This window comes from Cervus canadensis, chromosome 14 (genome assembly GCF_019320065.1).
Source record: "Cervus canadensis isolate Bull #8, Minnesota chromosome 14, ASM1932006v1, whole genome shotgun sequence".
NCBI classification, from domain to species: Eukaryota; Metazoa; Chordata; class Mammalia; order Artiodactyla; family Cervidae; genus Cervus; species Cervus canadensis.
Window position 1 is genome coordinate 32852396 of NC_057399.1, and position 18010 is coordinate 32870405.

At 38.2% G+C, this 18010-nt stretch overlaps 1 protein-coding gene across 5 annotated transcripts in view; it reads left to right on the forward strand.

The window, feature by feature from the left end:
- Positions 1–1998: 1998 nt before the first annotated feature.
- The window catches only part of CD274 (CD274 molecule), a 29769-nt gene continuing 13757 nt past the window's right edge, over positions 1999–18010 (forward strand). For 3 of the 5 annotated variants that reach the window (XR_006272992.1, XM_043487223.1, XM_043487219.1), the window contains exons 1-5: positions 2607–2768; positions 7022–7087; positions 8210–8551; positions 14423–14707; positions 16654–16761. Coding sequence is in view for 4 of the 5 variants with exons in the window: in XM_043487223.1 (XP_043343158.1) it covers positions 7036–7087; positions 8210–8551; positions 14423–14707; positions 16654–16761 (787 nt within the window). In the remaining variant the exon portion in view is untranslated. Of the gene's footprint in view, positions 2080–2606; positions 2769–5743; positions 5776–7021; positions 7088–8209; positions 8552–14422; positions 14708–16653; positions 16762–18010 lie in introns of those variants that run through there. The other 2 variants (XM_043487221.1, XM_043487220.1) reach the window with 2 other exon arrangements.

The following is an 18010-nucleotide window of genomic DNA, read 5'->3' on the forward strand; positions in this document are numbered from 1 at the left end:
TCACTATGGGAGTATGAATAGATGTCAAAGGTGGAGGCAACAGATGGTGAGAGTTGGTAAATGGGGACAGAGAGAGAAATGGGAATAGTGTACAACTGTGGTTTATAAATCTAGGTAATCAAGAAATAGAACATGAGGCAAAATCTGGATGTTGTCTTTATATATAATAATAAAATTCATTATCTACATTGTTAGTGAAAACAAAGCAGTTTGTCAATTTTTTTTAAAGTATCTTTATTATGTTCTGTTCTTGATGATCAAGAAAGTTTACTGGAAATTGCTCCTTCACCAGGAAATTGCTAGCATCACTTCAGGCCCACTTGTAAGATCCTGAATTCTATCTCTCTAAAGATAGGACAAACATAGATCATCTTGCTTGTTTCAGGGGCAAGAGTGAAAGTAGAAAGGGCAGAGGTAGAGTGAAGAGTGGTGTTGATACCAATTAACCAAACTGAAGGAAGGGGGTTTATACTGTAATTGCAAAGAATTATTCATTCAGTTTTTTTCCTTAAATATTATGCTATCAGTTTTTTTCATGTGGGGATGGTGTTGAAATGTAGACTCTCAGGACCACCTCCAGATTTAACAGGCCTGTGGCAGAGACCTGGAATCTGTGTTTAAACAACTATCCCAAGTCAACTGTGATGCAAGTGACCCTCAGAAATGCTCTGAGAAACAGGATGTTGGCAATGATGAGTTTTTCATCTCTAAAGATGAACAGAGTGACGGGGGTGTGAACAGGACATGGTGATACTAGAGATGATCAGGTAGGTGACTAGTTCTACAGCTGTGGCTTCCCACTGCTCATCTCCTGTCTCAGCACTCCTCCATCCACTTCCCCCAAATCACAAAACCTGAACAAGGTTTTGGGAGTAATGCCCCCCTGGTTGTTAAATTTTCATATACTTCTTTGAGGTGATAAAAAAATCTATTTTTTTCTTAACTCATCCCATTTTTCTAACTCCAGAAGATATACAAACTCCATTAAGCTTGATAAACGGTATGGGAAAATATGAATGGTTGAAGGGTGGAAACAGGTGGGTGAGATGAACAAAATCACAAACCTTCAGATTACTAATATGTGTATCATCAAGCAGAAAGCTGAGTAAATACCTTCCATTCCCATCAACAGCTTCAGAGAAAGGCAAATTCCACTCACCTCCTGCCTTCCCTGCTGATCATTATGTAGACCCTGAACACTGCTTTGGTAAAACAAATAAATAATCCCTCTGGCCCCCAGTTTTAAAAATTATTTATGCATCATAGAGGCTATCTAAGAGGATATTACTTATCTGCCTACTCAGTAAATTATTTGCTCCATAAAACTCAGTGAGTTAGTGGTAGGTGGCTCTAGAGCCAGCTTTTTCCTGTGTGACAATCATGACCCCAATAGCAGGTCTTGAAAATCCTGGGTCTTGACTGTCATTTTTAGAAAAATGAAACTGGTTAAATAAAAAATATCACAGGGGATAAAGTTGAAAAAACATGATTCTATTCCACCATGTAGCCTCAAAGAGATTTGAGCCAAATCTCCAAGTCTATTACAATTTTATTAAGGCTAAAGAGAATTTCCTACCCCCCACCAGATTTTAAAGGTAGTATCATCTTGTGTATTTTTCCAAGTTAAAAAAAATAATTAAAAAAAAATGTGATATTCTAAGAATGTGAAAGGCCTTACTTGGCAAGCAGGTGCCTAACCATGACAATGAACATCTCAATACTCATTCATTATCCCTATTTTGAATTGCCCGATGAGATGAATAAACAGGAAAGGCAAACAATGATGAGTCCAATTTATCAATTTAAAATTATTATAAAAAGAAAGAAGGGAGGGAGGAACAGGACAGTGAGACTGCCCTAGAGAGCCAGAAGGAAAGAGCAAAAGAGAGGCACCTAGAAGTTCGGTGGTGCTTAAAACAATCCTGCAGCCTCCTCAGTGTGAGTCACGTGGTTTCAGCTTGACCTCAGCCAGTGATACGGAGTTACCAGAGGATTTTCTCAACCCATACCTAGAATGTGCGACCCTAACCTGGATCTCAAAGAAGCAAAATAGCAGGATCCCCAGAGCATTCTTAAAAGGTATCAGTCCTGATGGGAAGTTATTTTAATGACAAATGCAATTATGGTTTCACTATGTCGAGGAACTTTGAGGAAGTGACAAAAATCCACGTTTTAAAAATACATTTCCAATCATACGCATACACCTACTTTCTAAATAAAAAATCAACGCCAATCAACGGGCCTGGAAGAGGAGGTATAATGAGTAATTAGGGAAATATCGTTTTACTTTCATTATGTTGTAGATCAAGTTATGTCAGGATGATCCGACATCTTGTAAAAGAGCTTTTAGCAGAAAGGGGAAACCTCATGGCAGAATTTAGAGTGTGGATTCTTAAGGTAAAACCAATGTCGGACATCTGTGATGATTTCCGATGTTGGTTTGTTTCTAAATACTGTTTAAAACATCAGGTAATGATTTGTTTTCATCTTTGAAACTTTTCTTTTAAAAAGCTGATTTACGGGAAGCCGGATTTAAGTTTCACTTTTGGTTTCTTTTATCTATCTTTTCCAAGAATGGAAAACGCGCTTATTTCCCAACTCACATACTTGGGTCAGGGTAAGAAAAATCCAGTCCCCTCGGCGCTTACGGGGCGGGCCAGAAAGTGGGCGGAGAAACACCCACGCGAGCTCAATAGCTGCGGGTGGCCCCGGCAGACCGGAGCACAGCGCCGAAGTCTCCACGCCAGCAGCGACTCTCCCGCCGGCAGGTAGGGAGCGTTCTCGCTCACTGGCCAGCGTCTTTGGCTGCTTCACTCGCTTGGCACTTTAAAACAGGACTGCCACACAGACCCTTTCTTTGGGATGGAGAGAGGAGAAGGGTAGGGGAAAGCATGTGATGGTTTCGGTGCTGTAGAGCCGATTACTTGTTTAAATTAATAAGAATAAGTAACAAATTTAGCTTTTCGCTAGGCGGGATTTAGTTTTGCTTATCTTTTAAGTACATACATGTTTCTGTGCGTTCATGACTGTGGTCCTGAGGTGGGTAAACGGGTCCAGAGGGAAATTTCTGGGCTGGAGGTCAGGACACCTGAGTCCTAGTACACCTTCAGCCGCTCACTAGCAGTCTGATCTGGGTAAGTCCTCACACCCGCAGCATCTCCTGAGGACCCTTCCTGCTGTAACAGCCAGGATACCCGAACCGGAGCTCTTTGCTCTATCTGCTCTGAGGACTAAAGGAGTCCTGAAGGAGGGAAAGAGGGGCCTGAGGGAAAAAATGTTAAAGCATTTCTTAACACTTTGAGCTTAGCCTATATCACAGTTGAGTTTGGATTTGTCTTATAGGAATGTCATATCATTATTACGCCTTGTTTTTTGGGGGGGCTTAATGTGGATGAGTTTCTACAGGTTAAATTGCTTTCTAAAAATGTGATTTTTTTTTTTAATGGCTACATTCCATGGTGCTGTATAACCAAACAAAATTAATCCCCTCATGCTGGACATCAGGATTATTTAGAGGTTCACTATTTTAGCCATTCACCCACCTTCATTGCTTATAAAAGCTGGAACATTGGTTATTATTTCCTTCAGAGGAGCTCTTACAAGTAAACTACCAATCCAAGTCTGAATGCTTTAAGAGCCTTTGATACAGATTGAAAATTGCCTTCCAGAAAGGTGCCAGTTCATATTGACAGTTGCCCAGCAGTTTATTAGAACTGCGATGCTCTTTAAAAAAATAATAATAATCAACTTTTTTTTTCCAGGGGAATAGAGTAGGCAGAGTTTACAGGACAATAGTTAGAGTGTGTTCTTAAAGGAAGCCACAGAAATACTGTGGAACTGAAGCCACACCTGGGAAATGTAGACTAGCTCAGTGTGACTGAAGGGAGGGAGTCTGGGCACAGGGTTTAGTCAAGTTTAATAGAGTTTGACAACATAGGCTTGCAAAGAGTCGCACACAACTAAAGAGACTGAATGTGAGCACAGAGGTTTAATAGGTCAACTGTCTTGATCTGTCATTTGAGTAGGTTTTCCCCTTGCTTGCAGACATTTTCAAACTCTAGGAATTTTAAAAAATCAAATTGTAGTTCATGTACATCAGATAAAAATCAAAGGAAACCCTGAACTAACAGGTAATACGACACTCCTTGCTTTTAAGAAAACTTGAGTTCTTTTCCCTGACTTTTTGTCCTGTCTATCCTACCTTAGTGAGATAGAGAAGTAGTATCAGTTCCATGTTGGTATACTGGGTTGCCCCAGGGACAAACCTGCTTCCCCATCCTGAATGAACCATCACTTCTTTCCTAGTTCACCTTTTCTTGCTCTTTGAATGTCTCAGTTCTTGTCTGGGAATTTAGTTATACTGAGTTTCTTACCTGAAGAAGATGTTAGTGTTCTTATCTTAGACCAACTGCCCTGATGTGTGATTTAGAGGTCAAGAAAGAAAGAAAGTGAAGTTGCTCAGTCATGTCCATCTCCTTGCGACCCAGTGTACTGTATGTAGCCGCCAGGCTCCTCCATCCGTGGGATTTTCCAGGCAAGAATACTGGAGTGGGTTGCCATTTCATACTCCAGGGGATCTTCCAGAATCAGGGATCAAACTCAGGTCTCCCACATTGCAGGCAAACACTTTACCTTCTGAGCCACCAGGTAACTGTTAGAGGTCAAAGACCATGTCTATTTACATGGTCTCTTATCTTCCCCCACTATTCCCTCACTAACAATAGCTGTACTCCAAGGTAATGGAGCCCTGGAAGAGGAGGTATAATGAGGACTTAGGTAAATATCAGATCTAATCCCTCACCTTCCAGTAAACATTCATTACCTCTGAAATTTTCAAACAGATTCGTCAAGAGATAGGAACTCCATCAAGGAATGTCATAAACACTGGAAAAATTAGTTGAAATCCGTGAGTGGATTTAATGTGCCTCTATTTTATTCAATAGTTCTTTGCTTGTTTTTTAAATTAAATTAGAATACATATACGTATGTGTGTGTGTATATATGTATATAATAAGTGCTAGGTGAAGACACAGTGTAACTGGCACCAGTTATCCACATGTGTTACGAACTAGGAAAATGTTCTTTCTCCTTGATCAGCAGTTCTACTTGGGGAAAATCTATCCTCAGGGCCTAGCCTGGGACCTAGTACACAGTAGGCACTTAACAAATATTTGCTGAATACACAAATACTTACGTTATTTTAAAAACTAAACACAATACTATACGTAACAACAGGAAATTAAACATTATGGGGCCACTAAATAACATACTTATAAATACTGTGTGGCAAAATGGGAAATATTCATCAAAATATTAAATGAAAAAAGTGGGTGTTATGTGTCTAGTTGTTTTTAAAAACTTCATAGGGAAAAATCTGGAAGGAAAATATATACTGAAATACTCACACTGGTTGCAAGGTTTCTCAACCTTGTCATTGTTGACATTTGGGACCAGATGTATCTTTGCTGCAGGGGTAGTCATGGGCACTCTAGGATGTTTAACAGCATCGCTGGCCTTTACCACTAGATAGTAGCAGATAGTACCTCTTTTGATGTCTGTTGTCATATGCTTGTGTTTTTGTTTTTGTAAGATATATTTCTTAGAGAGGAAGTGAAAGCTAAATGGCATATACATTTAAAATTTTAATGGAGATTACCAAATTGCCCTCCAAAAAACAGGTTATATAACTTCACATTCCTACCAGTAGTTGGTAAGGAAACCCATTTGTTCATATCCTCATAAACACTAGATATTAGGAATATCTTAATCAAGCAAGTAAGTGAAAAATGATGTCTCGTGTCTTAAACTATTATCTTTTCTTCATTGGTAAGATTGAGAGTCCTTCCCTTTGTTTAGATATCATTTGTATTTCTTATTCTCTGAACTGTATAATAGAACCTTTGGTTCATTTTCCTTTTGGGTTGTGCGTAGTTTTCTTACTGATTTTTAGAGCTATTTATATATGTATGGCATAAATCTTCTGCCTTACATATGTGTAGCATTGATTAATTGATCAATTGTGAGTTTTTGTATGTACACAAAGGTCACAGGGACTCTTAAGGGGGAAAACTGGCTTTTCTCATCAAAGTGTGTAAATATATGTATAGCATGAGAAAATGTTAATAAGTAAACAGATTTGCTGAACTATAGCGCAGATCTTCTCTATTTACTCCTTTACTGAATATTTGCTCCTAGAGAAGAGTGATTTTTCTTTCCTGTTCACTGCTATATCTCTAATGCCTAAAATAGTGCCTGGCACAGAAAAGGTACTCAATTAATGTTTGCTAAATTAAAGAATTGGTAGAATTTCAAGCAGGATGACACGATGAAGAGTAGAATCAAGGCAGATATCACTGAAAGAAGGCTGTGAGTGAGCCACATCTTAGTATGAAGTGGTTGAAACCAATGGTTTCTCCTTCTCACTCTGCCTGCTGCTAGTGGAATCAGTTTAGTGAGGAAATATAATATAATTTATAATTTGGGATAAGCAAAGGACAAAAGAGGAGATTTGGAAAGATGGCACCTTGACGAGAACTGGCATGGTTTGGATGATAATCTGGAAGAGTAGGATGAAGGTATTCAGCTGCTGGGGGGAAAAGGCACTGAAGGGTGGGAGACATGGAAGTCAGATTCTGCTTGCTTTGAAATTTTGTATAGGGCAGGCTTAGATTTCTAGAGATGTTACACTGCAGAAAAAAACCCGTAAGATAATTGAGAGGATTTTGGTGCAATATTTTCATGTTGGTTTCTTTTGTGTGTACAAGTTTTTTCCAGACCTTGTAGTTAAATTTTTAAAGTCTCATCATAGTATCTTTTTTTTTTTTCATTTAGATTCATATGACTATGGGATATTATGTGAAGGTATTGAGCTTCTAAATTCCCTGCTGCATTTTAACACTTACAAATCAGTCATTGTCTGGTTATCAGTAGACAGTTTCAATTAGAACTGCCAAGTCCCATAATGTCTGGGTATTCAATTATTGAGTAAAGGAGTTTCCTTTTTTCTGTTTTCCATAATTAGGTCATTCCAGAAAGATGAGGATATATAGTGTCTTAACATTCATGGCTTGCTGTTGTTTGCTGAAAGGTAAGGCACAAAATCCTTTCATTAGGTTCTATATTTTAAATATTTTAATCTTAAGATCAAAAGTGAAATACTAAAATGGATATATAATTTTTATATAGAGGACTTTCTATTCTTCCTTCATTATAATTGAGAAACATATTTCATGTATCTATTTCACTGGGCAAAGATACAAAGAGTATGGACACACTGAAGGAAACAGAATTAACCCATGTCCATTGCTCATTGTGTGCATGCTAAGTCGCTTTAGTCATGCTCGATTCTTTGCAACACTATGGACTGAAGCCCGCCAAGTTGCTCTATCCATGGGGATTCTCCAGGCAAGAATACTGGAGTGGATTTTCAGGTCCTCCTCCAGGGGATTTTCCCAACCCAGGGATCGAACTTGCGTCTCTTACATCTCCTGCATTTGCAGGCAGGTTCTTTACTGCTAGTGCCACCTGGGAAGCCCATCCGTTACTCATTATCCATTATCTATTTCCCAAGAATAATTACTGAAAATATCTGGGGAAATGGCCTATGTGTATACTTTCACATATTTGTTTTAAATAAGGACAGGATCATTCTATCCACCTTGCTCTATGACCTGTTTTTTCTAATAAGTATATTCTAAGGAAGAATTGTAGCATACATGGAATGTCAGGGTAATACAGTACCTGCATCAGCCTGAGATGCTCCCAAAATCTCTGTACTCATCTACCTCTGGCCAGACAACTGATTAAGAGTTTGGGGCAATAAATAGAGAGATCCATTGGAATCTATGATTTAGACTATGTAAAAGGCAAATAAATGTCCAGTCAAAGGACGTTCTGGGAATGTCCACATGAAACAAAGTCTTCCTGGTTATAAGTACCCCTTTACCATTTAATAGTTCTACAATAGTGTATGTTTATGAATTTTGGGACAACTTGTTTAGCTGATTTTATTATTCTAACTTGGGATGAAATATAGCATCCCAAAACATGTCTCAAGCTCACTGGATAAAATAAACATTTCAGGGAAGTAAGTCCGTAAGTGTAATTATCATGTAAGTGACCAGATAAAGCTTCTGTAAATCCTGGACTCATTCTATAAATTTTTTGAGGAATTTTCCATCTTCTAAGGATTGGTTATCTTTCTTTTCAGCATTTACTATCACAGTTCCCAAGGACCTGTATGTGGTAGAATATGGCAGCAATGTGACGTTGGAATGCAGATTTCCAGTAGACAAACAATTAAACCTGCTTGCGTTAGTTGTTTACTGGGAAATGGAGGATAAGAAAATTATTCAGTTTGTGAATGGGAAGGAAGACCTGAACGTTCAGCACAGTAGCTACCATGGGAGGGCCCAGCTGTTGAAGGACCAACTCTCCTTGGGAAAGGCTGCACTTCAGATAACAGATGTGAAATTGCAGGATGCAGGGGTTTACTGTTGCTTGATCAGCTATGGCGGTGCCGACTACAAGCGGATTACTTTGAAAGTCAATGGTAAGATTTATTATAGTTAATAAGGCACAACCTTTGTTAAAACCATATCTCAGTGTTGAACTTTTCATTCTTGAAAGTCCAGCTTCACTTTCCACAGCAGCAGTCTGTTATTCATTCATTCGCACACTCATCCAATGAGCATTGCTTGAGCACATCCTATTTGATAGTCCCCAGAGATCTAGAGCCAAACATGACAGTCATATTTCACAGTACATTCAGTTTTCCTAAAAATTCCTAATCTTCACTTTTTTATTATTATAAACGTAATATGTATACACATACTTGCAAATAATTCACATACTATGGAAGAGGATACAATGAACTACAAAAATGTCTCTCCTCCCTTTGCCACTATATCTTCCATGGCATGCAAAGGTAATAATCACTATTTGCATGTTCCTCCAGGAATTTTTTAATTTAGTACCTATTTCTCAGTTTTATGAGGTCTGCCAGGATTTTCCTTCCTTGGAAACTCTCTATGTCAAATGTAAAGATATATATATTAAAAACAAATCCCACTGTAAAGTTCACATTCAAAAAAACTTGAAGTCAATCTATGAAGGCAAAAAATAATCATGTCAAGTATTGAATAAATGAAGAGAGTATGAACTGTGCTCACTGGGCGTACTTTCATCTTAAAAATCTGTGCCAATAATATGTTGGAGCATTGAAGAAGAACTGTGAGTGTCCAATTCCTAGGTACTGACCTATAAATATGATATCTGGTCACTTGGGTTCAAAATTTGGGGTTTCTTCTGCTAAATACGGAGAAGAAAATAGCAACCCATTCCAGTACTCTTGACTGGAAAATCCCGTGGAGGGAGGAGCCTGGTAGGCTGCAGTATATGGGGTCGCTAAGGTCAGACACGACTGAGCGACCTCACTTTCACTTTTCACTTTCATGCATTGGAGAAGGAAATGGCAACCCACTCCAGTGTTCTTGCCTGGAGAATCCCAGGGACAGGGGAGCCTGGTGGGCTGCCATCTATGGGGTCACACAGAGTCGGACACGACTGAAGTGACTTAGCAGCACAGCTAGCTAAATAAAGGAAAACACCTTAGTTGACCACCTCGGCTTTCACTGTTATGATACACAAAATTGAGACCTGAAAGAATCCCAGACTAGAGCAGCTAGTCCAAACACCCACAGAAATCTCCACAAAGGATCTTCTATTCACATACTTACTGTGATGAAACCCTTGTCATTTGGACCTCCCTTCCATAGCCTTTGGTAATTTCTTTCAGATATTGAGTTGGAATCTGCCATCTATAGTCACAGTTTTGAGAGTATCTACTTGCTTCTTTTTTTCACATGGTGACCTTTTAATATGTGACTAGAGTTAAATAGTCATTCCTTGGTGTTTCTATTCCTGACCATCAACCTGAAGGTCTGTAATATAAATAGGAAAAGTTTACATTTATCATAAAAGAGTAACTAATCATTATACACTCAAAATAAAATTTATATTGGAATGTGTCTTATTTCATGGTGCATTGCTGGGCCTCTGAATTTGGCTCAGTTAATGCTCCTGTTGTCAAAATCTCACTTGTCCTATGAAATAGATTTAATTTAACTATATCTTACCATATGTTTCTCCAGAGCAGATATTTATAAAAACAAGCTGATGGAATCCCAAGTTAAGATTTTTAAGTTTTCTTCAGTCTATCAGCAGTTATCAGGCATACTATATTTCAAGGTATTGAAGAAATTATCAAGACTTAGCTCCATGAACAGCCAGCATTTTTAGATCTTGGGTGGGTAGGAAGAGTATCAGCCTGGCATAAGTGGATTAGAAGGAAGTACAGAGTATAAGCTTCTGCTTCCATAAGAAGAGTCTCTCATCAGCCTGTAGGGAGTATGCAGAGAGTGGGAAAGCTGTCCCTGTCCTAAAGTTGTTCTTCCAGTTTTTCTGGGCTCTGTAATGTCCCTTGTGGATGGCATTGGCACCCCACTCCAGTACTCTTGCCTGGAAAATCCCATGGACGGAGGAGCCTGGTAGGCTGCAGTCCATGGGGTCGTGAAGAGTCAGACATGACTGAGCGACTTCACTTTCACTTTTCACTTTTATGCATTGGAGAAGGAAATGGCAACCCACTCCAGTGTTCTTGCCTGGAGAATCCCAGGAATGGGGTTGCACAGAGTCGGACACCACTGAAGTGACTTAGCAGTAGCAGTAGCAGTTGCTGTAGTTTAACACAGTAGAAAACCTTTCAGCACAGGTAATTTTTCCAAGGTGGGGTCCTTGATGGAGCAAAACAGATGACCAGCCAGATTTGAGGATGTGATTTGTTTGACCATTCCATTTCATATTGTAAATTACTAAACTGGCATCCTAGTCCCAGAACATCTCATTGTCATTTGCACACAGTGGTCTTGGAGGTTACGTTGAGCTGCACTAAAAGCAAGCCAGACACCAAGCTTTCATTGCACTGAAGCCATGCTGGCTTACATGAGCTTTACAACTCAGGGAAGTATAACTCCTCAGTCATTTCCATATGCAAATAATTTCACCAGTAAAGCTGTCGAGCTTCTCTTCCCATCACTGCAAATATGTGGTCTCATAGCTTCCCCACAGGGAGTTCAGTCACCATGGGATTTTAAAGGTGAAGCATTTCAAAACTAAAATTTGAGTTTAGTTTTAGATTAACTCAATTATTATTACCACTTAGGTGTTAGTGCACCTTTCATTTTTGTTTAAATACCAGATTCTCAGACATTTGATTTTTCAGTTGAAAATGTTATTTTTTCCTTAAACATTGAACTCTATAGCCAGGAAAATGAAGTGCCCATTTATACTTTCAAGAACTTAGATGGGATTAGACAACTGAAAGAACAAAGTATGTGTAGTTATCCTGATAAAGCTAATTTGTTTGTATGGACCAAGGATTAACTGCTTTACCACCCCTATCTCTCCTCCATATTCACCAACCAGTCTTGTTTAAGTTTTTTCTGTAGCATTGGACCCCATATCGTGTAACATATCACATAAATGGACCTGTGTATTTTGTTACTATCTCTTTCCTTCTTCTAGAACATACAGTCCACAAAGACAGAGACTTTGGTCTGTTATATTCATTGCTGTTTTCCTAGGACTTGGCATATAAGAGTAGTAGTAAGACAGGAGCATGTAAAAAATATTTCTTGAATGAATGAATGATGTATTTCCTCAAATAGGATAAATCTAAAATTTTTGAAACTTGAGCAAGTTTCGATATATGAAAATTTATTTCCAAGGCTGTTCGTCAGGAGCTGTCAGTACTTTCTAAAGAATACCACATGAGTTCACTTTGGTAGCAGTAAGAAAAGGAAGAACAACTCTAGCAGTAATTCTGTAGTACTTAAGGGCCAGGCCCCACCCTAAGCACTTAACCTGTATTACTGCATTTAATCCTCAAATGACTCTATGGAGTCAGAGCTTATCATGTTAAAAATGCATGTTTTTCACATTTTACTAGCTCTGAAATCTGAGTGTATCTTTCAGTAGGTAACATCTTAGAATCAGTGACATGTGGTGTTACTCCTCATTTCACTGATGAGGAAACTGAGATCCAAAGAAATTTAAGTAATTTGCCAAGTTCATTCAACTATTAAGTGATGAAGCCAAGTTCTAAACTCAAGCAATTTGGCTCTGAGGCCTGCCCTTAACAGCCAGGTTTTACCGAGATGCCCTGACTCGAAATAAGGCCGGATATCCCTGCAGTGACTTGAATGCAGGCTCGTCTTGCATCTCCCAAGACGAAAGGATGTCTGAATCCCCTGTGGAGACCACAGAGAAAGACCTAGTTCCCCACCTCATCGCGACCGGAGGCCTCACATCCTTTGAAAACTCTTATTTTCTGTGTTTTTACCTCCAAAGTGTGTATTGAGCTATATTAATGTATTGACTTAAAACTACTGTTAACTTTTCATGGTCTGGATTAGCACATGTGTACTCCAGATCTAGTAAACCAGTCATCTGCAAATGTTTTTGGTTACCTATCCCATCAGGAAAGCTTGTTAAACTAATATGTTTATGTGTGTGTGTGTTTATAAAGAATATATTTGTGCTAGTATATAGGTTATGTCATAAGAAATTAACAGTTTTAAAGGCAAAAGAAATTGAACACCACCAATTTCATATGGTTCATAAGAAAATACATTGGACAATCTATAAATATAAAAAATACAAATTTTAAAAAGATGACATGAGAATTTAATAAACATAATTTTCAATGTCTTATTAATTATGATGCTTCACTATCATCAGCTAATATTTCAAAGCAGAGTGTATCTCAGGTGAAATTCGTCAATACCCAAAGTGGGTGATCTTGACAATCTTGAAGTGTTTTTTTAACCAATGCCTTGTCCTAGAGAGTTAGGTACTTGTTTTACTTCATAAAGTTGTGGTAAGAAGTATCACTCCTGCCCTTTCCTTTTTGTTTTTGCTTGAATTATTGGTAATATCTTCAATGCTCATCTTCTTTGTGGAAAACCTTTTAATTAGTTGTTCATTTTGTAAGCAGGTTAGTTTAGTTAAAATTAGATAAGAGAACCTGAATATCTATAATAATCTCAAACAAGTCACTGTCCTCCCTTTGGTGTTATAAAATTCCTCTATTCCTTTAATACTCTCATGAGGTGCATGAAGTGAGAGGCAGTGTCAGTCAGTAAAATTTGTTAAGCTTAGATTATTTCTTAATTGTTATGATAAAAATACATATGAGTGTAAGTTCTAATATTTTCTTCTTATACCATTAGTGGTAACACTAAACTATTAGGAGTAAAAATTATGCCAACGGAATAATAACATGTTAACATAGTTGTAACGAATAAACATGAAATAAAGCTCTTAAGCAATATAAGAGCACTAATCTACTAAAATATTCAGTACATTGGATATCTTAATCCTAAAAGTATCCCGAATTAATGATCTAAAATTTAATCAAAGTTAAATGATTTATTAAAATAACCAGCTAAAAAGTTTAAAAAATAAGTATCATAATATAGCATTCTAGATGAAATCCTAGAACAGCAAAAGGACAGTAGGGAAAATCTAGTGAAATGGAACAAAGTATAAGATTTAGTTAACAGTATTGTTCTAGTGTTGGCTCCTTAGTTAGGACGAAAGTACCATGGTAATGTAAGGTGGTAACAGTAGGTGAAGTTGGGGGAGAGGTACACGGGTACCCTATTACTATCTTTGCAACTTTTCTGTAAATCTAAAACTATTCTAAAATCCTATAAATGCACTTAAACTTTAAAACGTATCATTCAGGAACATGTATCAACTTTTACAATGACATAATACTATTTTCACTCCTAATTTCTGATCATTCACTTAAAGTTGAAAAAGTGAGTGGAATGTCAAAATGGAATTTCTGTTTATTAAATTAAATGTAAGAAAACAGGGCTGAACAGCTGGAGAGGTTTGTGTTTATGAAAACAGCTTTACAACAACAAAGGGAAAATATACAGGAATAAATTTAAGAATTTGGTCCTTTATAAAAACTATAAAACTTTACTGAGAAACATATAGAGACTTGAATAAATGGACAGACATGATTTATATTTGGATAGAAAGACTACTGTTTTAAAGTTGAAAGTTCACTTTTAAAACAATCTGTATCTTTACTTTAAGCTCAATAAAAATAGCCATATACTTTTTATAGCAAGATAGGTATTCCTTTAAGCCCAAACTTGGCCCAAGTATGAGTGGAAGAGTTGAGGCAAAACTACCGGCATGTCTCCACTGCTGAGACATCTGAGCTTTAAGATTATTTCTCTGAGAACAGCCTGGATTGGCATTCTATCTAAGGTTGACAAGACCAAAAAGCCACATGTCTAGTTCTGTGTTAAATGAAAGCCATGCCTTCTTTTTGTTCATGACCTAGCTCCATACCACAAAATCTACCACACAATTTCTGTGGATCCAGTCACCTCTGAACATGAACTAACGTGTCAGGCTGAGGGTTACCCTGAAGCTGAAGTCATCTGGACAAGCAGCCATCACCAAGTCCTGAGTGGCAAAACCAGCATCACCAGTTCCAAGAGGGAGGAAAAGCTTTTCAATGTGACCAGCACACTGAGAATCAACACAACAGCTGACGAAATTTTCTACTGCACTTTTCGGAGATTAGGTCATGAGGAAAACAACACAGCTGAGTTGGTCATCCCAGGTAATATTCTGAACATCTCAATTAACATGTGCCTAGTATTGTCTCTCTCTCTCTCTCTTTTTTTTTTTTAGTAGTATTGTCTCTTGGTACATAGCCTGATGCCTGCTCATCATAAACTTTCATTGTTTGTTGAATGAATGAATAAACTATATTTATATGAATGAACTACATTTACAAAATGCATTCTGCTTCCTCACCTCCATTCATCCAAGTCATATTTCTACTTAGTAAACATTAAGCAAGTATTTATTCAATATGCTGTACGTTTTAGGCATTGGAGGCTCATAGAAAAGTAAGAAACAGTTAACACTCTTCAGGAAACGGATAGTAAAACAGGCAATCTCATTTCATGTTAGAAATGGTCTTGTGGCTGGGGGAATCTGGGCGAGCACCTGAGAGGAAGACTCAACTCAGGCCATGTTTCAGAAATCCAGATCTGAGTACATCACAGCTGTTTGCTTCTTTCCAGAGTTTCTGTGGCAGGAAACAAATAGGATGTACTTTTCTATCTTATTCCCGATGGGAGAGTGTCTTCCTGCCCGTTCTGTCTCCTCCAAGGTAGTCGTCTTAGTGCATAAATCTGTGTTCCCCTGGGCAAGCGACTTGATTTCTTCTGTGCTTTTCACATTTCTTACATAGTTATAACCTATTGGGCAACAGCATCCTGGAAATACATGGGCTTCAATGTATGAAAATGATTTGAGACTCTTGTTTGCACAGAATCAGCTATGTTTTTATCTCACTTTCCTACAGAAGTGGGTAAGGCAGGATATAATCTGGTGAGAGGCTCAGACCTTTAGAGAAGGTGAGCTTTGAGAGCATGATGTTAATATAAACCCAGAGGTCTTCTCAGAGGCACTTCTCACCACACTCTCCTCACCCCCACTAGATGTTGACAGTAAAGCTCTGGTACTTCAGAGAAAACAAACCAAAAATTGAATAGAAAAGGCAAACAATAGGAAAAGAAAATCCAGGGTAGTCCTAAGAACAAAAAGAACAAAAGCAGTTTAGAAAATTAAAGAATCACTTTGGGAGGAGCTGCATTAGTGAATCACTGCCATTTAAAAGCTGTTTTATAACAACTTACTTGTGGGAAGACCTAGGGTTAACTCACCTAACTTTTTGAAATATGTGTTCTCATCTGTCACCTGGGGGTTTTTTCTTTAATACTTGGCACACCTAACTCATAAAGTTATTAACAAACTTTGTAAACTGCCAGCTACTAGAGAAAGACTGACTATGATTGTGGCTTTAAAACTTGAACTAGGTAATCACGAATCATGGCTAATGGTGGGAGGTAGGAGTTAGTCTCTGAGCATCATGTGCCATAAGACTGCTTTTCTTCCTGCAGAGGGCTGGAGATAGAGAGATTGGTGAAAAGTACCAATGATTAGATATCCCAGGGTGTTCAAATGGTGGAGAGGAAAAAAGCAAACCATGATCCACAATCATGGCCACAGATGTGGGGAAGAAGGAGCTCTTTTGGGAGTGCCAATTAGTCATCACACTGCATCTTTGCCATGTGCAGTAGACTGCTAGCTTTTGTATTAAGGAATGCAAGAAGTGAAACAATCAAGGCTATCATATAATACTGAGCTGCCACACCCTGTGAAAAGCATTTTATTAACATTTAGCTTCACAAAAATTTCAGTATCATTTCCATTTTGTAGACTGGTTAAATGTTTTGCCGGAGAACTCAAAACTAGTGAGTAGCTGCAGAACTTAAGCTGAGGTGCACCTGTCCAACACCTGGGCTGCTTCCAGTTTTCCATGTTGCCCCCATGTTCATATCTGAGGTATTTCACCATTCCAGTCACTCACTAGAAGGGAACTTTTGGTACTTAAGAAAATGCTAACCTAAATTAAACTTCAAATATGATTATTCTCTTGGTCCCTCCCAAAGAAAATTTTATCTTTAGTCAGTTTCATTTTATTTTGTTTTTCAGAACCATATCCAGATCCAGCAAAAAAGAGGAATCACTTGGTGATTCTGGGAGCTGTCTTCTTGTTCCTGCATGTAACGCTGGCAGTCATCTTCTGTCTGAAAAGAAATGGTATTTCCTTTATTGTGACAGACTCTGGTGGGGTTGTGGAAAAATGTATGAGGGTGCTACTGTTGTCATGGTGGCACTTGCTGGGCAGAGTCAAGTATGCTACATCTCCTGTAATGTGCAGGACAGTCCCATGTATCGGAAGACTATTCTACCCCAAATGCTAGGGGTGCCCCTGACAGGAAACAGTGATTTATAAAATGCCTTTCTATTAGCCTTCCCTTCCAGGGCCAACTTTCAATTATGCAAAGTAGATTTTTAGCTACCGGTTCTGTAGCATCATTTGAATTGGAGGGTGGCAGTAAACACTTGTAGTAACATTTCTAAGGGGGTGAGAGTTGGATCATGGCTGCAGGCAAACCTGACTTGCCTCTGCAAGGTAGCACAAAGACACTCCACTGTTTCACAGCAGTTATAGTGAAGCTGGGCAGGATTGCAGGGTGAAGATCCTGAGAAAAAGGGTGTGCATGGAGGCTGAAGAAGACCAAGTGTTAAAGAGTTTCTTTCTATCATGGGAATAACCACAGACTTACAGGAAAGAAAAAGTTAAAATGCTTGTTGAATTTGTCTTGAGTTAGTTACACTGTTATATTGAGCTGGCTTCTGGGAGCTTTAAATAATAAAAATAGTTCCTTATGTAGAACAGTGGTACTTTTGCCATAGAGCAGTTTGCTGAAGGTATTATATAGTTTTCAAAATAATTTTAATGTGTATATTTCTTTGTTTACCCAAGGGGACAATTAAAATTCAGGAAAATGTGTCTATTCAAATAATTTCATTTCGTTTTAAAATGATTCAGAGTAAACATTTCCCCAATACTTTGAGAAGCATACCAAAGGATCCGATGATGATCTGTATATAGAGTTATCTGATGGCAAATAGGGAAGTGGAAAATGGAAGGGAATTCCAATAATTGTTGAGAAATTCCCTACAACCCCTTAAGAGGTGGGTGGATCTGGGAAAGTGGTGTAATTGAGGGCGTGGAGGTCAGCTTCTTTTAATGAACAGAGAACTGAGACAGCCAGACTATATGGATCAAATTTCAGTGATAGGAAGATCCTGAGGTGGTGTTGATTTGTTCAAGGAAGTGGCTGTGACCACAACTTGCATTTCCATGTGAAAAATCATTAACTGGCATTAGAAAGGGCTAGAAAACTAAAGTATAATAAAGTGTCTCAGGATATGGTACATCTGTGGGGGGAAAATAAAAAATAAAAGTATATACCCCTGAAGAAAATTTAGGAACAAAAGT